The sequence below is a fragment of the Phascolarctos cinereus genome, unplaced genomic scaffold (genome assembly GCF_003287225.1).
Source record: "Phascolarctos cinereus isolate Bilbo 61053 unplaced genomic scaffold, phaCin_HiC Scaffold_2;HRSCAF=192, whole genome shotgun sequence".
NCBI lineage: Eukaryota > Metazoa > Chordata > Mammalia > Diprotodontia > Phascolarctidae > Phascolarctos > Phascolarctos cinereus.
Window position 1 is genome coordinate 302,738,065 of NW_027555625.1, and position 21,432 is coordinate 302,759,496.

At 39.4% G+C, this 21,432-nt stretch overlaps 1 protein-coding gene across 3 annotated transcripts in view; it reads right to left on the reverse strand.

Moving 5' to 3' along the window:
* Positions 1 to 3,876: 3,876 nt before the first annotated feature.
* Positions 3,877 to 21,432, reverse strand: part of MORN5 (MORN repeat containing 5) — a 54,426-nt gene continuing 36,870 nt past the window's right edge. For all 3 annotated transcript variants that reach the window (XM_020967582.2, XM_020967581.1, XM_020967583.1), the window contains exon 5: positions 3,877 to 4,084. In XM_020967582.2, coding sequence (XP_020823241.1) covers positions 4,005 to 4,084 — 80 coding nt within the window. In that variant the 3' untranslated portion in view covers positions 3,877 to 4,004. The remainder of the gene's footprint in view (positions 4,085 to 21,432) is intronic.

The following is a 21,432-nucleotide window of genomic DNA, read 5'->3' on the forward strand; positions in this document are numbered from 1 at the left end:
GCAGTTCCCCACCACCACTAACTAGCACTTTCTGCCATTGCTGTAGGGGACAGAGCAGATGCCACGTCAAATTTGGAGTGTTGAGTGTACTTAGAATGCTGAGAATGATATGGAGGCAGGAGGGTAGGATAGAAAGAGGGCTGAGCTGGGAATCACAAGAAACCTGGCTTTGACTCCTGTCCCCATGCTCTGCTAGTTGTGTCATCTCTCTGTGCCTCAGTTTCCTCATACATTTAAGTGGGGAAAATAATATTTGTAATGCCTACCTCACACAGTTGTGAGAAAAATGTGGTGCAGACTTTTAGGCACTATGTAGTTTTGAGGTGTGCATAACTCTTTCCATCAAAGACCCAGGTTAAAATCTTTCTGTGCTTTCATCCTATACCATTTTCTAAGCTTTACTACAAATCTTCAATTTACCAAATACTAAAAGGGCTTCAATTCTTCTAGAATCATGGCAGTACCAATGTATCACTGCAGTTGTCTATCTGTTGCCTTTTTATTGCCATAAAGCTGGTGCACCTCCTTTTCTGCTAATAAAAGCTCCTAACTTTCCACACACAAAATCATATTTAGGTACGTGTTTGAGATTATTTGCGCCCCCCTTGCATTTTTCTGTTGCTCTTTGAGTGATTTATAAGTTTTAGCTCTTCAGCAATCACTATGTTCCATGATTTGAAGCCATCACTAGGAGAGAGGAAGTTAAATTGAGTTACTCTTGAGAAGAACGGAGTTGACTATTGAGACTAGCAGATGTGGTAGGATGAGCTCTTCTGCCTCAATGCTTCTCTGAGCTCAGGCTCAGGCCCAGTCACTATTTAGTGTATTCCAACTGAAATACAGACCAAGCAGAAAAAGAAGATACCAAATGGGACCTAGAGAATTAGAACCACCTAGACAATTAGAAGCAACCACTCTTGCTTTTCCTTCCAATAGACTACACAGCCTAGAAACAGAGGACATGTCTGGCCTCAACCCATCAAGGGAGTAAAGCCTTTGTCCTTAGTCATCCAATGAAAGAGAGAGGGATGGACTCCATGGCCTATTGTAAGCCCCCTTTGATTCAAAGATACCATGCCCAAGCATGGTATAGCATCCTTGACAAATGGTCCTCCAGTTTTCACTTTCAAAATCTGTCTCAATACAAGTTTCATTCACTTTTCCTAGTTTTACCCTCTGGGTCTAAGCAGAAGAAGACTTAATTTCTCTTCTGTATGACTTTTTTCAAACACTTGAAAACAAATATTCAACCAGAGCCTTCTCTTCTATAACCTAACCAACCCCATCTCTTTCAACTCATCATCATGTGGCATGGTCTTCTTGATCCCTGATTGCCCTCTGTTGGACTTGCTCCAGTTTTTCAATGCCCTTTCTAAAATATGGTATCTATAATGTGAATTTCTATAATAAAATGTGGTATCTGATTCTTCATAAACATAATACTTCAGCTATGGTCTGATTAGACCTGAAAGACAGTTGAGATTGGTACCTTCCTCAGTCTGGACACTATGACTCTCACGGTTGTAAATACTAGGTTGGATTTCATACAGTATTTGGATTTGGTGCCTTCTGGGGGATAAACAGGGCAAAAAGGTTTTGGGAGATGTACCTTTGCCTGACATTGGAAGGAGGAGTTCAGTGTTATGTCATAGATATTTCCAATGAACTGTCTTTTCAATTTCTTACAAATAGGATGCTGCTGAGAACCCATTCTTGTTTGGAGTTTCTAACACTGGCTTGATTTAATTCTTCTGAGATCATGATATTCCATGATTCACACCCATAGAAATCCCCAGTGGCCAAAATATGAGTTGTAGTGGCAGAAAGCAGCTTAAGATTTTGAACAAAAAGAAACTTTGGAGATCATTTAGTCCATCCCCTTCATTTTACAAATGAGGAAACTCTGTCTGAAAAAAGTTAAGCAGGAAGAAAGCGGCAAAGACAGGATTTGACCCCAGATTTTCTGACTCCAAATTCAGTATTTTTTGCACTATTCCATGTTGATAATTTTTTAAAAATTCAATATTATTTTATTTTATTGTCACTTTCAAATTCTCTCACTCCCACCTCCACCTCCCCCACTTATGGAGAAAGCAAAAACAAAACCCATTGCAAATATGTATGGACGTGCAAAACAAATTACCTCCCCATCCCTAAAAGAAAAATATAGAAAAGAAACAAAAGAAAATATCCTTCAATCTGTACTCTGAGTCCATCTCTTTTCTATCTGGAGGTGGATAGCATGTTTTGTCATGGGTCTTTCGGATCTGTTCATTGGCCTGATCAGAATTACTAATTTTTTTCAAAGATGTTCATCTTTACAATACTGTTGTTATCATATAAATTGTTCTCCTAGTTCTGCTCACTTCACTTTGCATCAGTTCATAAAAGTCTTCCCAGATTTTTCTGAAACCATCCCTTATACCATTTCTTACAGCACAATAGTATTCCATCACATTCATCTAACATAACTTGTTCAGCCATTCCCCAGTTGATGCGTACTCTCAGTTTTAAATTCTTTACCACCATGAAAAGAGCTGCTATAAGTATTTTTTGTATATATAAATCCTTTTTCTCTTTCTTTGTCTCTTGAGGGGCATAGACTTGGTAGTACTCTCGCTTAATTAAGAGATAATTCAGATTCCACTTTGCTTTCCAGAATGGCTGGAGTGGACAGTGTATAACATGTAAGGCATCTATTTTCCCACAACCTAACTTGGCGAATCTAATGAGTATGTCCACATGGATCATTGAAAGTAATTGCCCAAATGTGATTTGTTCTAAATTTTTACTTTTATTTAATTTTGGACTTTTTCACCCAATTTGTAGCACCTGTCCAAAAAATTTTAAATGCATATATTGATAGGTCAAACCAAATGGACTACTAATCCAATTATATATCATTTCTAAGCAATGTGTATTTCTCATCCGTTTTGTTTTTCCATGGTGGCTGGCTAAACTAACTCTTTTGAGTGCCACTGATCTCATTTGGGAGATCCCTTAGTATTCTAGGCCTTAATACAATTCACACTATGTTATCCACAAATAAGAACATCTGAAGAATCCTATCATTAGTAGAGAATCCCTATTCCACTTAGACTTTTCATAGAATTTTTGACAATCCATTTGGCTCATTCAGAGTGTTATCATTCCTGACACTATTTTAAGAGGACTGTGCTAGCCATATCTTTGTACTGAACCACCCCACCATCCACCAGAATGTAAGCTCCTTGAAGGCAAGGACTGTTTCATCTTTTAGTTTTTGTATACCTAGCATTTATTACAGTACCTTGCACACGAGAGCATGTACCAGTCCCCTTCAGGCCAGTTAATTTTATTCTGTTCAGTGGCCACAGACTGGAGAGCCCCAAGGCATCCAGTCTCATTATGGTCCTACAGGTGCTTAATAAATGCTAGTGCACTGACCTGGTATGATGATAATGATAATAGATGTCATGTTCATGACATTTGTTTACTTAAGTTATCTCATTAGGTCCTCCTAATAATTCCTAAAGGGAAAATACTGTTATCCCTATGTTATGGATACCATCAGAGAAGTTAAGCAGTATGCCCCATTTCACACTACTAACAAATGAAAGAGCCAGTGCTTGAATTCAGAGGTAATTCAGTTTAATAGCTTTTGAGGCACTCACTGCTTTTTTATGTATATGATCCAAAAAAAAAAGTGGTTTTATAGAATTGCAGTTAGGTTATCCAGCATGGCTATGTTTTACATTTTGAAAGAGAGAGGTGATCATTTGTGATTATAAGGTAAATACAAAGGAACTGATCTTTGGGAAGTGAGAACCTGGCCTCCATAATACTTCCGTACTCCCCTGCAAGCAAGACCCTTCTGTATGAGGAAAACACCTCAGATGCAGTGAATCCCAAAGGTCTTTATTTCTACTTAAAACAGGCAAACAACGAAACCGTCAATATTTCCTTCTAGAGAGATAGTCAACCTCAAGAACTGTATCCATCGATCCCAGAAGTAGTAAGGCTGATCAGAGCTTAGCCTTATGGCCAATAAACTCATCCCAGCCTTTCCGACAGGTCCGGATGATCCATTCGTGTTCATCATCATCTACGACAGAAAAGGAATTATTACCACAAGGGCAGGGAAGAGGCTGTCTCCTGCAAAGACTTTCCCAACCTGGGCCCTCTCTGTCTTGTCTGTGGAAGAGGATAAGCGAGTCCCCTTAGAGGTCAACTAATTTTGTTCTGTTCAGTGGCCCAGGCCCCTGATTCCCAAAACTGTCCCATATGGTCCAATAGAGGTTGATTCTTTTTTTATAAATGAAGGGAAAGGGTTGTTTAGAGTCATTTGTAGAGGCTAATCTAATCTTTAATTACTTGCTTTAGGAATGAGGAGTTTAGAAAAAAAAGAGATTAGCCCTTTTCAAGGTACCATCCCTGAAATGAGGGAACATCCTAATCTACAATAGATTCCAGTCACTTCATAGGATCAAAAAATGTCCCATTGCAGGACACTGGGAGCTACAAGGTGTTTAAAAACAATCAGCCCTCCTCTGGGCCATACTCCTGAAATAATTCAGAAGCCTACAGTAAATGCTAATCTCTTCATGGAGTTGGTATGAAGCTGTAGGACCTTAAATCTCAACGAATCCTACTAATTATGCTCTATTTCAGGTGCAGAATCTCCAAAATAATGTTAGAAGATATTTGCTCATTTCTTTTTCCATATAGTTAGGTCCCAATTTCTCTTTCTGAGGAAAATGATAGAACCTTGTAGCTCATTACAATTGCTCTTAGTTCATGAGCTATTACCAGTTAGGAAGTCTTACTAGTAAGATTAGCCATAATAAGTAAACAGTATTTTGAGACTTCTCTTCCTCACACACATTCCCATGAATGGAAGGGAATCTTGTAATAAATGTTTTCTCAAAATCGCCTGTCGCTGGTCCCAGAAATAATTGATCCTGACATGTACAGAAGAACATGGTGGAAGCTTCCTGGGGTGAATGTTTAGGGTAAAGGTTTTCTTTCTTCACCTCTTCTAAATCATGGACCTCTTGAGCAGTCTGTTGAACCCTATGGGCCCCTTCTCAAAATAATGTTTTTTAAATGCATAAAATAAAATACATAGGATTACACAATGAAACAATTCTATTGAAATACAGTTATCAAAATTTTTTTTTAAATGCAGAGATACCATGTTAAGAACCCCTGCTTTAGAGAAATAACTTCCTATTCTTCAGAATTCAATTAATTCCCACAAACATTTATTAAACGTTTATGTGGGAGGGGGAGCTATGCTAGGTTGAAAAAGGACCCCTAAAATGACTTCAAGGACATTACAATGGGGTAGGGAGGAGGAGATAAGATAAATACACAAATAATTATAACACAAGTTGATATGTGCATAGGGAGAGGTTCAACCAGAGTATGAGAGACTTGGAAGGGAGAGAACACATCTGGGAGGAATCAGTAAGGATTTGGTGGAGAAGGTGGCATATGAACTGGGCCCTGAAAGTGAGGAATAATGGGGGAGGGGCAGAGACCATTCCACGAATGTGTACACAAAGAAAGGCACAGAGATGGGCCATGAGATCGGGGAATAATGAATCAACTGGTTTGACTCACTATAGAATATAAACAATGCCTGAGTGCACGGACTCCCTTTTGTATTTGTATTGCCAGTGCCTAGAACAGTTCCTGGCACGTAAAGCTATAAAAAGAGGTCGGAGCCAGATTTTGGAATATATCAATCCATCAATCAACTAAGATATTTGTATTTTGTCCTATGGGCAAAGGACATCATTAAATAAAGGATGGCGTGATGACACCTGAGCATTGTACAAAGATTACTTAGGCCAGTGATGTTAATGGTGGATTGGAAAGAGTGAAGACTGGAAAAAGAAAGAACACTTAGGAGGCTGTTAAAGTAGTACAGGTGAAAGCAAAAGAGGGATAAAATCAGAGTAGGGCCCTGTGAGAGGACAGAAGGAGAGTGATGTGCTCCTCTGCCCCAAAGTTGCTCCTTCATTTTTAAAGAAAATTATTGATGGCTCTTATTTTTACATCAGCTTTCTTTCTGAATGTATTTCTCTTCTACCGAGAGAGCCATTCTTTCTCACAAAAAAAAAAAGAAAAAGATCAGTAGAACTAACCAGCACACATACCCACAGTTCCCTACCTCTGAAAAGAAAGGAAGGAGATCTATTTTCTCATCTCTTCTCTGGGAACAAGTGTGATCATTTTTGTTACACATCATGAAGTTTTATTATTATATTTTGTCTTCTTCCCATCTACATTGTTTCTGTCACTGTGAGGGGCAGCTAGGTGGCATAAAGTATAGAGTGCTGGATCTGGAGTCAGGAAGACTCATTTTCCTGGGTTCAAGTCTGGCTTCATACTAGCTGTGTGACCCTGGGCCAGTTACTGAACAGCATTTGCCTCAGTTTCCTCATCTGTAAAATGAGCTGGAGAAGGAAATGGCAAACTACTCCAGTATCTTTCTCAAGAAAACCCCAAATGGAGTGACCAAGAGTCAGACATGACTGAAACAATTGAACAAATCATTGTGTATATTGTTTTCCTTATCCTGCTTACTTTATCAGTTCTTGTCTTCCCATGCTTCTCTGTACTCATCATATTTGTCTTTTCTTACAGTACAGTAACAGTTCATTACATTCACGTACCACAATTTGTTTAGCTATTCCCCAACCAAGACTCCTTCAAGGCCCTTTGCTTACTATGCAGAATGAGTCACAACAAACCAAATCAGTTGGATACAGTGCAAATGTCATTTATTCCAATCCAGAGGCATGTTGAGAGTAAGGTTGGTCTTTCTCATTGTAGCCTGGGCCAGTCCCACTGTAGGCTAGGGAATTTAGGATGCTTGCTTATAGAATGCTGTGTGCTTTTGGGAAAGGTGGCTGTTTCCCAGCTGTAAGCCTCATGATGAGCCAATGGCATTTCAGAGGCAGCATATAACTTGTTGATGATAATGTTTCCCTTAGATAAAATCCAATAACAAGACTTTTTACACTGTTATACTTTGTTCTATTAGAGAGTCACTTGAATTGAGGAGTCTCCTGAAAGCTTAAAGGATTATAACTCATGTTTGTGTAAATTGGTCCAATCATTTCTTTCCTGCTAAAGTCTGTTTGGTAACTAGTAAATGTGGGAATGGAAGCTTTAAATGTGGGAAGTAGAGGTAGATAAGTTTGGTACCTGGGGCATTTTAGTGTAGGGCAGGCCTACAAGCATTATTCCAACAGGGGACTCAGGGAAGGATGAGGGCACTGAAAACCCGAGAAGACCAGTACTAGGAAACTGGGGAGGGGATTAGAAAGGGAAATGAGAAGTGGTCAAAGACCACACAAAATTTTGCTGAAGGCTGGCTCTCTACCGAATAAAGGCGAGGGGGAGAGAGAGAGAGAAAGAGAATTAAGTATCCTTCTATAGAGGGAAGAGCAGAGGATGCAGACTCTGAGCATCACAGGTTTAGAACTGTAAGGGGCCTAAGAGGCCACTAATCTAATATCATTATCATCAAACCCTTCATTTTATAGCTGAAGAAACTAAGCCACAGAGAGGTTATGTCACTTGCTCAGGGTCACGCAGCTAGTAAGTGTCTGGGACTAGATTTGAACATTGATTTTCTTTACTCTAAATGCAGTGCCTCATCCATTATAGTTGCATCCTAGCTCCAATATTGCCTCTCTGCATGGGCTTGGGTAAGTAATTTCTTCTCTTTGAGTCTCAATTTCTTTATCTGCAAAATGGAGACATTATTTTCACAACCTATGTCATGGGAGTGTTATGAGGAAAGCATTTTATAAGTAATATCATGCTATAGAAATGTAAGTGCTTCATGAATGCATACGACTTAACCATTTCTGTTGTCAAGCCACAGCATATAGTAGATGGTAAGCTGGCTTCTGGGTCAGGAAGACCCCAATTCAAGTTCTGCCTCTGACATATTGACTGTGTGATACTGGGCAAGTCGCTTAACCTCTCAGAGTCCCAGATGACACTCTGAGACCATCATCTCAGAAAAGATGCTGAGCTATTCTTTCTCCATCCTGCACCACATGGCCTCCTGCTCTCAGGGTCCAATCTGCATTCTGGACTAAAAGCACTATAGTTCAGCTCCATAGGCTTTGGTGGGCTGGCCTGGGGACCTAACCATCATTTATAACATTGTTTCCATGGGAAAAATGTGTTACACATTCCAAACAATTGACTCACAAACAAATTTTTGGAACAAAGTTTGTTAGTTGGGGACAGCCTGTATAGGAAAATCCACCTTAATATAAAAGATAAATTAGAGGCTGGGTTTTCACTTTACAAAAGGCTTCACAAAAGAATTCTTTTACATAGAAACCCATTTCAACAAGACAGAAATTGTTTTCAATATCCTCTTGTGGGTGGGGAGGGGAGTAAGGGGGAGAAGAGCCATGTTCCCTTTCATTGTGCTCAAGGTAAATAGGACCACCCAGTGCTCTAGTTCTGCCTTTTGGGACTAAGCAGAACAAGTTTAATCCCTATTTGACTTGACGGCTTTTTAAATACTTACAAACTGACCATGTTCTTCCTAAATTTTCTCTTCTCTAGGCCAAACTAGCTATTTCTAGTTATTTCTTCCACAAGTCCTTGATTCTAGACTGACATGGTTTTATATCCCTTCATGGGTATTGGTCATTCTCCTCTGAACGTTCTCCAGCTTCTCAATGTCCTCCCTAAAATAAGGTGTCCACAACTGGACCTGATTACAACAAATATTACTCATTGTGTGCAGGAGACTCATTGTGTGTGGGGAAGATGCTACCCCAACTAGTGAAGAGATGATACTAACACAGTTACAATTTACAGTATTACATGGCAAGTCTCAGGAGAAAGGTTATTATCAGCTGGATGATGAGGGAAGGCTTCTTGGAGGAGATGGCATTTGAGTTGGAATTTAACAGCAAAAAGGCTGAGGGAAGACATTTCAGCACAGTGTGAGCTAAGGCATGGAGCTACAAAAGACAGCAATCATGAAAGGAGCCAAAAAGGAATCCAATCTAGCTGGTGTCTAGAAAAGAATACTCCAGAAATCATCTGACCCTAGCAGGGGTAGGAGGACTGCTGATTCCTGCACCCTGGACACCAGACATCATAGATTAGGTTCACAGATTTTAGAGCTGGAAGGATCCTTAAGAGGCCAACATAGCAAGACTCTCCTCTCATAATCAAGGAAATCTGTGAGGAGAGTGGTTAAATGACTTGTCCAGGATCATTTAGCTAGTAAGTGTCTGAGGAAGAATCTGAACCCAGCTCTTCCAGACTCTGGGTCCTGTGCCCTATCCATTTACTATGCTGCCTTTCAATTCCATTTATAAAGCCAAAGATAACATTGGCTTTTTTGGAATGACAATCAATTGATGAAACTCAGAGAACAAAGAACACAAGGGATCTTGGGAAATGGGAAATGCACTTAAAAGGGGGGGGGAGGGCACTGAAGGCATGGCCTTTGGTGTTTTTCCACCACCTATCTTTGGTTTTCTGGGTGCCAGGTAAGGGATGAAGCTGCCATCTGCTAAGAGCTGACATTCTGAGTCATGAAAAGGTAACAGACCCAAGGACGCCAGGTTCCCCTTTATCCTTAAGAATGAAGGCCCCACCCTGCTTTGTTTCTATCCTTTAGCTCTTTTTGATGTGGCCTGGGGAAATTGGAGCAATTGACTAGAGGCCTCTTACCTCAGTTTCTCATTCTGGACCCAGGGCCTTATACCAATTCTCCAAGTGCCTGGGGATCTCTTTATGCCTGAGGTGTTGGGGGTAGGGGGAGGGGGGTGCCTCAGGATTTACCAAAGCCGAAAGCTCTGAAGGATGGCAGGGCTGCCTGGGCCTGGGGGATAGCTGGGTGTGTGGAGAGGCAGTGGCATGTCAGAACACAAAGAGTTAAACTCTGGTTAAACACACTTTTGCCACACGAAAAGAAGACTGGTTGATAATTACAGTACTATAGTTTTAGGGCTATTCGAATCAGTACAGCTGCAACCTCTTCAGTAGTAACCTCTGAAACAAGACAAACTGGGTTTATTGTACTGAACGAGTCTTCAAACCCCTCCCTGATTGTTAGTAATTGGACTTAACAGCCTCTTGACTACCCTTTTTACACTCTACCTGACTGTGCAGCTACCAATTTAAATCACAGATGCCGGTCCTCTTTTATAGCAGCTGCCTGCTCACTATCCATCTCGCCTTGTCAGTCTCTGCCGGCTTCCATAACCCTGCCACACCAGGGTGAGGCTGGAAAATCACATTTCATCAATATTTAAAATGGAATGAAACCTGGCGGTTTGATTAATGCTACCAGATAGCGGGAGATGTAATTATTATTTTGCAAATTGCGATTGTTGGAATATGGTAATATGATTGTCTAAGCACATCTTCACCTTGTTGGGTAATTTTCCATGGGGGGAGGGGAGGAGGAGATGGAGGAAAAAAGGGAGATTGAAAAAAAACCACAAACTGTTTAATCAATTGTAAATTATTACCCTGGGCACAATTAAGGGGAGCATGGCTCTTCCCCCCAGTACAGAGACCAGGGAGAACAGTTTTTCTTGTGCTACATTTATCTCTTAAAGTTTATTTGCTTTTCTCCCTTTTCGGTGATCTCAAGGGGCATACTTTACTAATACAAAGGGAATACTTTCAGATTCCTAGAAGCTCTAATCTTTTCCCCAAATGTTGCTTAAAAAAAAAAGACATTTCTCAGGATTAAAAAAATTTGCTAAAATCTGAAGTAGTGAGGTATAGTGGGACAGAGTATACTAGATCTGGAGTCATAAGACCTGGGTGTGAATTCTGACTGTTTCTTTATCTCCTTCATCTCTCTGAGCCTCAGTTCGCTAATCTGCAAATTAAGGGAGTCAGACTCCATAATATCTAAGGTCTCCTTCATCTCTATGATACATCCTTACAATCAGGGACTAATCATTTATTCAGTGCCTTCTATATTCATTACAGGGTGCTAAATTTTGTGAGGGGAGCTGGAAAGAAGAGGAGGGAGCAGATGAAACAGATTTTGGAGTTACACTGATATTCTTGAAAGGACTAGTGTTTAATTAAATGGATTATTACAGAGACTGTTTTGTCCTACTCTATGAAGTCAGGTTGGAGTCCGTATTTAAACTTTAAGATTTGTTCTAGAGAAGAAGGTCTCTTTAAGAATTTACAAATTTTATGAAATGTTTTGGCTACTTAAAAAAAAAAAACACAAACCCAAAACCCAAGGATTCCCCTATCAGAAATATCCATCATCCCACAGAGTCCTGGGCTAGGATTCAGAGAAACTGCCACTACCTAGTTTTATGACATTAGGCAAGCCATTTCCCCTCTCCTATTCTCAGTCTTCACATCTGTAAAATGGGATCAGACCTGACAATTGTGAAGGTCCTTTTCAACTCCAATATTCTCTACTCTAACATTGTTCTGTGTTCTGATGTTCTATTTCTAGTGTTCCTTTTTATCTTTAACATTCAACATTCTAACATTTTATATTCTAAAATCCCTTACACCACTAATATTCTATGTTTTAGTAAGATAAGGGGATGAGAGGAATAGAATGGAATGACTTGATTTGAGAGGACATTAAAAAACTTATTGATTTGCTGACCTTCTTCAACCAGGCTGCATTTAATAATATAGTCATGATGTCAAAATATATTTGTTATGTGAATGAATTCAGGAAGTAGAAACAGCCTGCCTTTTTCCTTTAGGGAATTGCACATGGTAACTTTAATTGACTCTTGGTAAGTAGTTAGGTCAAACACTGACTATTTAGAACATTTAGAAGACATGACTGACCATGAGAGGTAGTATGGTCAAAGAATGGAGAATCAGCCTTGGGTTCCAGGAGGGGTTATGTAGCCGTCCCACTTCTGCCACACACTGGCTGTGTGTGTGACCAGGCACTGAACTGCTCAGGGCTCCAGGCAACCTTGAGACAGTGGGTTGCAGAGTAGGTGCTGAGATGCATTGGTAGAAAGCATAGGTTCCTCAGACCTATGAATTCACAAGTCCTCCCATTCCGCAGCACCCCTCCCCCAAATCAGGGACCAAAAATAACACAGATGAGGTTCTCCAGATGTTCCTGTTTGCAGCTGACATTGTTTTGAGTTCATCAAACACCAAAATACTACAAGGACACCCAATGAGATCTACAGTTGCTGAAGAGATCAACTAATCTATCAATCCCTGAAGGAAAAACCAAGTAAAGAATCCATAATTTCCCAAATTGTATCATGCAGCTAGATGGGCAGCTACTTAAGTGAAGTCATCTGCACATACACCTTGGACAGATACTACAGATGGACGATGTGCTGAACAGGACAAGAATCATATGATTTGGAATTGTTCACTTTACAAATGAGGAAAGAGTTTGAGAGGTTAAGTGATCTACCCAAGATCAGTAAAAATGGGATTTGAACCTAGGTCCTCTGACTCCAAAATAAACTATTTTTTCACCACACGATGTTGCTTCAGCAAAATGAGGTAGGCCCAGAGTTGAAGAGATAAAGCTGTGTCACATTTGGAATATTATGCAACACTTGAATAATCCCAAACTTCTCACTACCATATTTCCCCCAAAATTTACTTTTTCTAAACAAAAGTCCAATAAAAAAAACTAATATTCACTCAGTAGAAACATTCAAATCATAGAACATCATGAACTAAGAAGAATCAAAATTATAGGTGACCTAGAGGGCACATTGGGTGTGAGCAGACTATAGCATAATATCAACAATGACTTCAGAAATGGTAAAAGAGATACCATTAAGGACATGAATGTTGAGAAAAAGAAGTGAGCCAGTCACAGAATGAGAATTTGGGAAAATAGGTGGAAGGCCTGAGTGCTTAGCTACACTGGTACCCAGGGAATATTAAAAGAACCAGAGGAAGGTCTCCAGCTTGTTGGGTAAATTCTTTGTGGAGAATTTATAGAAGGGCAGTGCAAAATGTGCACAGGATAAGATGGCATGGGTACATCAGTGAAGAAAGTATCCTTAACAATGGATCCATCAAAGTATACTAATATGAATGAGCATGTCAGCACATGAGTTGCATCCCTAGGACTCTGATACATAGACTGACTTTTAAAATCCAGAATACATTTCACAGCAAAACACCAGAACATGGTATCATAGGGAGAATCTTGACTCTGAGTCTCAGTTTCTTCTAAGATATGAATTCAAAGAACCATAAATTATTAGAACTGAAAGGGGCCTTAGAACATAGAATGTTAGAGCAGGTAGGGACATTAGAAAATAGAGTAATAAAACAAAGAATATAGAAAGTCAGAGCTGAACCTCATTAGGTAATGTTAGAACTTAAAAATACTATATAGGCTATCTAATCCAAACCCTTATTTTCTCTCTCTCTCTCTCTCTCTCTCTCTCTCTCTCTCTCTCTCTCTCTCTCTCTCTCTCTCTCTCTCTCTCTCTTTTGGGTAAAGCAATTGAGGTTAAGTGACTTGCCCAGAGTCACACAGCTAGTGAGTGTTATACGCCTGAGGCTGGACTTGAACTCCAGTCCTCCTGACTCCTGCTCTATCCACTGTGCCACCTAGCTGGCCCCCAAACCCTTATTCTATAAATGAGGACACTGAAGCCCACAAAAGGAAAGTGACTTGCCCAAGGTCACACGTAGCCTGGACCCAAACCCAGGTCTGCTGACTATCCACTTTTTTTTCCCCACTATACCATACTGCCTCAGAAATTTCAAGAGATTATTATTTTGTTAAGACAAGGACAATAACTAGGGCAATTCTGAAATGCCAGAGTGAATTTTAGTCAAAATATCCCTGTGTCAATCATCTCTTAGACTAGACAAATGGTAATTTATCGAGAAAGTTACAATCATCTGGAAACATGTACTTAATGCTATCTTTACCTTTTCTGTAGTTTTGTAACCAGTGTTATAACGAGTTTACATTGTGCAAAAATAAATCATGTGTAATTGTCAGATAAAATACCGTAACTGACTTATGAGTTCTTAAAAATTATAATCTTTTACTATACAAATTCTTACCCAACAAAGCTCGTTTCATTAGAGTCATGAAAAGTAGGAATCACAGAAAATTTGTAAAGGGGTACAAGTAGATGCACCCCCCAATTCAAACCAGTCTGGTCTTAAAGCTGAGGCCCTTAGAGTCTGTGTACTTAAATAATTTTGTAATATGGATTATAGTTATTTATGTATAGACTCAGCCCTCTTTCCCTCCCAACCTCTTACTAAGCTTTAAATTCCTTGAAGGCAGAGACGTTGCCTATTTTCTTTTTCATCTTTGTGTACCCAATACTTTGCACAATGCTTTTAGGAGGCTCTTAACAAATGTCTTTGGAATTCAATCAGTCCACAAGCATGTATTGAGTGCCGACAGTGTTCCAAGAACCATTCCTTCCAAGAACAAAGACAAAAATGGATAGCCCCTGCCCTCGATGGAGTGCATATTCTATATAGGAAGAGACAACAATTTAACATGAATTATACTGAACTCAGATGTCCTAGGGGGTACTTTAACAAAAAATAAGACTCATTTGTAAATATCACATCAATTATAGTGGTGCTAGAAAGGATCTGAAAACAATTTGTTTTCTGATAGTTTAAGGGTCTATAATCCCATTTCCCAACCCCTCCCCAATCTTATGACACTATGGATTCACACTGTGAGTAAAAAAGAATTAATTTGCTGAGTGGTTTGTCAATTTCAAGTTTATTACAGGCAATGCATAGAGATGAACCAATGGCAGGATCATGGCATTGTCCATTTTATACGAGGCTTAGTTATTTGTTCCTAGCAGTCTGCATGAGTGAACATTACCACTTGCCTAAGAAAAATACCAAGGAGAATGGATGCATCTGATGGTTGAACTGTGCCAGCGAGACTTTGGTTCAAGTGTCTTAACTTTCCTTGAGGGTTGGACTAAATTATGTCTGAGGTACTTCTTGATCAAATAATTTATTTAAAAGTTTAGGGATTCATTAAAATGAGAATTAGATTATTTTTTCTACCTCTAGAAATTCAATTCAATAATTCTTGACGATTTACTATATGCAATGCTCTGTGGAATGTGCCCAGGATACAAGAATGAAATAGGACATGGTCTAGAATCTAATGAAAATCCTGCCCTGATTTCCTCCTTACATTCCATATTCTACAGGAAAAACAAACTGCTCTTTTCCTTAGAAATTTCCATTTTAATAAGTGTGGACATCACATTCTAGTATTTCTGAAAGGTATGGCCCTCTCTTCTGATCCCCAAACTGTAAGATTATAGAATCACAGAATTTAGAGATAAGAGGAAACTTAGAGATCCCCTTTTACAGATGAGGAAGCTGAGGTAGAGAGGAGTTAAGTGACTTGCCCGTGGCCACATGAGTGAACAGTAGAGCTGGGATTTGAATTCAGATCCTCTGACCTGTATCACATTTACCAAAAGAGATAAATTGGCTTGTTCTCCTTATATGGAAATGGATGGTCATTATCCTATGTGATCAGAGAAAAGTCATTTATAAAATGGACAGGAGGTTGGACTAGACCTCCAAAAATACTGCCTTGTTCTAAATATCCATACATCAATCATTTCATATTTCTGCAGCACTTAAAAGTTTTTAAAGCATTTTTATAACAACTCTGCTGTAGGTAGGGCAAATATTTACCTCTCCATTTTACAGATGAAGAAAACTGAGGCTAAGAGAAGTCACTTAAGTGGCAGTTCATAAAAAAAAGACAATTAAGATCACCATTTCTGCCTTTAGTGATTCAATTTCAATTTTTGAGCAATTATAACTTCTCTCCAGTCAAGATGGCCAAAAGAACTATTAGAATACCCAGAATCTCAATAAGAGGCCCCTTTTCCACCAGGAAAATTGAAGGCTGAGGCCAGGGTGAAAGGCTGCCAAGCAGGGGATCCTTAAATATCACTACCCCAAAGAGAGGAAGATGGCATCACTTCGATAAACCTATCTGGTGGCTGAAAGCCCTTCCTGAATGCTTCCTACCATCTGTTTTGGATGCTTTCAAGACTTGGCTGGAGGCCTAAATGTTTTCCTGCCTCTTCCTGCCCCAACCTCTAAAGCTGTCCCTCTGGATCTCTTCTTCGTCATTCTAACTTCTTTCCTCTGTTTCTTGTACACACATAGAAGCATGGTCATATCCTTGTACTCCAGCACAGCATAGCTCTTGAGGATGCCCTCAAATTCCTCTGATGTCAAGCAATGTTTGGATCTTAGAGCTGTGCTGATATGTATGCCTTATTTTGATTTCTCTTTAAACTGCCCACTGACATGATGACTCCTAGAAACCTCGAACCACCCATATTCCTTCCCTCCTGCCCTTTTACCCCCCCACAAAATCAGCTGTGGTATAATGGCAAGAGCACTGGATTTAGAATTAGCTGACCCGAGTTTGAATCTTGGCTCTGCTGTTTTCTGTTTGGCCTTGTGTAAATCATCCAGTCTCTCTGTGCCTCAATTTCATATGTCAAATAGGGGAGTTAGTTTAAATGATCTTTGAGGTCTCTTCCAGCTTTAAATCCTAAGAACCAAGAAAAGCCTGGGGGCATTTGGAAATCAGAACTGATCCAGATTAGTCAATGATATAGGGTATAGATACAAAGAGCCCTGATCTGGAAGCTAAGATGAGTTCAAATTCTGGCTGTGGAAATTACTACCTGTGTGACCTTGAGAAAGTTTCTTTCCCTTCTTGGGCCTTATTTCATGTTAAAAAAAAAAAAAGGAGGGGAATGGACTAGATTTTCTCTAGAGTCTAGCTCTTGCATTCACTTTTCTAACATTCCATGTTCTAATTAAGGGTCCTTCAAATACTTTCTGCATTATAATATCATGATGTTGAAAGGGACCTCAGAAACAATCTAGTCCAAGCCTTATATTTTACAGATGAGGAAATTGTGGTCCATGGAGGTCAAGTGACTTGCCCACAGTAGTAAAACATAAGAGGTCTTTTGCAGCTCTAACATTTTATGATTTGATGATTCTAATATTGATGACTGCATTTGTTGGCCATAGGCCTAAACTACTGTGGAAGAGAGTTCAAAGTCTTTTTCTCCCCTAAAGAAGTAAATGAGATTTCTAGGCGTTGCCTTTTGTACTAATGGGTGAAGGTTCTTGTGTTTTTGGAAGGCATTTGGCTTATCTTCCTCATCATTACTCCTATTGCATTCCAGTATTTTGGACCATTGCCATCCCCAGCGATCCCACTCAGTTTGCATATAGGGCGTTTGCAGCCGGCCAAGGAAAGAGAACATTTTTTTTAGAACAGATGGCAATGCCAGTGTGTTTGTTCTGCCCTTCTCCACACCAAGAACTAGAGTTCAAAAAGAAGCCACTGAGAAAGATCTGCCTTGAAAGTTTGAACCTCAGGTGAAGTGGATTAGCCATCCTAAAGGAGAATCATTATATAAACAAGAGGTGGTGAAAATGTCTCTGGCTGCCCAGAGGGATTGTGGTGTAGTGGAAGAAACACTGACCTGGGATTCAGGAAACCTAGGTCCTAGTCCTGGCTAAGTCACTAACCTTCTCTGGGTTTGTTTTCTTCTCTAAAAAATTAGAATATAGAACTAGATGATTCTGTGATTCTCAAGATGGTCTCTAAGATCCTTTCTAGACTAACATTACATGAATCTATAATTCTGTCTAGGACCAAACTCATCACCTTGCTCCCGGACCAGCTGCCCCCTTCCCAGTATCCTTATTTCTGTCAATGGCACCATTCTCTTATTTACCACCCAGTGTTTTCTCTCTTATGTGCCTTTGTTCATTCAATTTCTTTTATCTGAAATTCTTTGCCCCTTTCTCTCTCTTCTTTGTATCTTACCAAAGGACAGCTCAAATGGTACCTCTTCCAGAAAAACTTCCCCCTCCGAAATAATCTTGTCCTTCCTCAGACCTCCCTTACTCGATCACTTCATTTGCATTTTTCTTATGCACTTATTAGGTTTTATTTTGCATTACAGTTATTTTATGGGTCAGACTCTCCTACTTCCATGCCCCACCTTCCTGTTTCTGTCTCCGTTTCTCCATCTCTGTCTGTCTCTCTCTCACATATACATTCACACAGGCATACATATGCACACTAACTGTAAGCTCCTTGAGGTCAGGGACTGAGTCTTATTTATTTCTGAACCTCCTCTGTCCACCAACACAATGTTCTAGATGACCTTAATAAGGGAATATGTTGGTGAGAGCCTAAAAGGACAGAACTCTTCCAAATTCAGGCTGCTAATTGGCCAGCTCACCAGTCATGTGATTGGCGCACAGTAATTTGGAATTAAAATGCAGTATCAGTGACCTATAGATTGTGCCAATAATATCAAAAGTGAGACCTGCATAGCTTGGAATGCACTTCTAGGAACTCTCTGGGAACTTTCAGTACGTGTGGATTTAGCATCCTGTGTTTCTCCATTATTGAGATAGAATAGCAGTAACCTTGAGCTTACACAGTGTGATTTCTATATAAATTTATTCAGCAAATTTATCTCTGCTCTAAGATTTCCAAACCAATGGACTTAAAACTTTAGTTCTCTAAGATGTCGAAAACAACGATGAAGACACCAGTTAGTAGTCAGTTTTCATTTGGATCTTTTCCTCTTTGAATAGCTCATTAGAAAGTGAGGGAAATAACTTAATTCTTTTTTGGTTGTATATTTCAAGAAGCTGTGATTATTATTGGTTTGGGTACACCTTTCACTGTCACAGGTCAAAACCCCACAACCCTTCAGCAGTGACTTCTTTATGTGTTATAAGAGCTGACAAATCTATCACTCTGTAGCCAATGTGATGGATGAGCTTCTCCAAACTTAGCTAGGCTGGTCCTTAGATGACACTCACAATAATCTGTTGCCAGGTCACTAATGTGGCTGAGTTAACGTATATCTACCATGAATTCACAGTAGAGTGGGAAGAGCACTGAAGTAGGAAGTGCGAGACCTAGACTATTTTGGGCTCTGCCAGAGAGATATGAGGGGCCAGAGGTATTGAGAGAATAGCAAGAAGAATTCCTGGGCAGGAGGAATTTGGGGACCAAGACTCCTGGAGAGATTGGAAGGAGTTACTGGACCAGTTAAGGACAGGAGCAGTAAGGGACAGAGATATGATACTGAGGAGCAAATTTAGACCTTGACCTTGACTAGTGCTGTGAATTACTTGGATTACTCATGTTTGGGGGAAAGAAGTTGATTTTCCAGTGAAATGAAGTAATTTCCCCTTTGAGGTGGGGGGAGGAGTTAACAACTCTATATGTCCAGGTTCCTGCAGAAGATTGAGGTCTGTGGGGAAGGAATGAGTCTTTTATCTGTTTATATCCTTGAGTGTTAGCTTTTTGTGCATCACATTCTTCGGGGTGAAATAAAGCTTGTTCTATATTCAATGAGTTTGTTTACCTGAGTGTTTGCATGGAACATTAGGGTCCATTATCTTTTCTGAAAAGATCTAGACCTGAACCATATTTTGATATTCCTAGGAGAAATCCTTGGTGGAGGTACAATCCTAAGAATGATTTATGAGAACTCCTGAAGACTGAACCTGATCTTTGTAACCCCAGAGTTATGGAGCTAGGCCATCCATTACATATGTGTGAGGTGGGCAATATGATTCTTTTTTAATTTAATATTTTATTTTTCCCCCAATTATATATACAAACAATTTTAACATTCTTTTTTCATATTTTGAGTTCCAAATTTCTCTCCCTCTCTCCACACCCACCCCTGTGAGAAGACAAGCAACTTGACATAGGTTATATGTGTGTAGTCATGCAAATCACATTTCTATGTAAATTGTACATACTATGTAAAGCACTGACAAAAGAAATCCCAAGAAAAATTAAGAAAATAAAGAAAAAATATCTTCAATATGCACTCAGGCTCCACCAGTTCTTTCTTTGGAGATGGATAGCAACTTTCATTATAAGTCCTTCAGAATTGTCTTGGATCACTATTGTTTAGAATAGCTAAGTTATTCACAGTAGATCATTATACAATATTGCTGTTACTGTGTACAATGTTCTCCTGGTTCTGCTCATTTCATTTTGCAACAGTTCATGTAAGTCTTACCATGTTTTTCTGAGAGTGTCCTGCTCATCATTTTTTTTAAAAAAAATTTATTTATTTATTCTTAGTTTTCAACATTCACTTTTATAAGATTTTCACTTTTAAATTTTCTCTCCCTCCTTCCCTTCCCTACCCCACCAATGACGGCATGCAATCTGATATAGGCTATACATGTATAATCATATTAAACATATTTCCACATTAGTAATGTTGTAAAGAAGAATTAGAACCAAAGGGGAAAACCATTAGGAAGAACCCCCCCCCCCAAAAAAAAAAGAGAGAGATGTTTCAATCCACATTTAGACTCCATAGTTCTTTCTCTGGATGTGGATCTGCTCATCATTTCTTAACGTGAAATAGTATTCCATCACAATCACATACAACAGCTTGTTCAGCCATTTCCTAATTGATGGACATCCCCTCAATTTCCAATTCTTTGTCACTACTAAAGAGCTGCTATAAATATGTTTATACACATAGGTCCTTTTTCTTTTTTTCTTTTTTTCTTTTTTATCTCTTTGGGATACAAACCTAGTAGTGGTATTGCTTGGTCAAATGGTATGCATGGTTTTATAGCCCTTTGCTCTCCAGAATGGCTGAATCAGTATACGATCTTACCAACAGTGCATTAGTGTTTTAATTTTCCCACATCCCCTCCAACATTTGTCATTTTCCTTTTCTGTCATATTAGCCAATCTAATAGGTGTGCGGTAGTAGCTCAGAGTTGTTTTAATTTGCATTTCTCTAATCAATAGTGATTTAGAACATTTTTTCATATGTCTATAGATAGCTTTGATTACTTTGTCTGAAAACTGCCTGTTCATATCCTTTGACCATTTATCAGTTGATGAATGGCTCTTATTTCTATAAATTTGATTCAGTTTTCCATATATTTGAAAAATGAGGTCTTTATCAGAGAAACTTGCTGTAAATTTCTTTCATAGTAATGATTACTATGTATTTCCCTCCATCCTATTTCTCCACCCCCACACCCCCCACCGATTTATCCTACTCTCTCTCCTGTCCATTCTCAAAAGTGTTTTGCTTCTGAATCTTGCCTTCCTCAATCTACCCTCTCTTCTTCTATCATTCCCAACCCTTTCTCTTATCCCCCTGTATAGTAAGATAGATTTCTACACCCAACTGAGTGTGTATGTTACTCCCTCTTTGAGCCAACTCTGATGAGAGTAAAGTTCACATCTCCCCCCCACACACACACTTTCTCCTCCACCTTCCCCTTTACTATAAAAGCTCTTTCATGCTTTTTTAGAATGTCAGATAATTCTACTCCATTTCTCCTTCTCCCAGGGTATTCTTCTTTCTCACCCTTTTTAAGATAATCATCCCA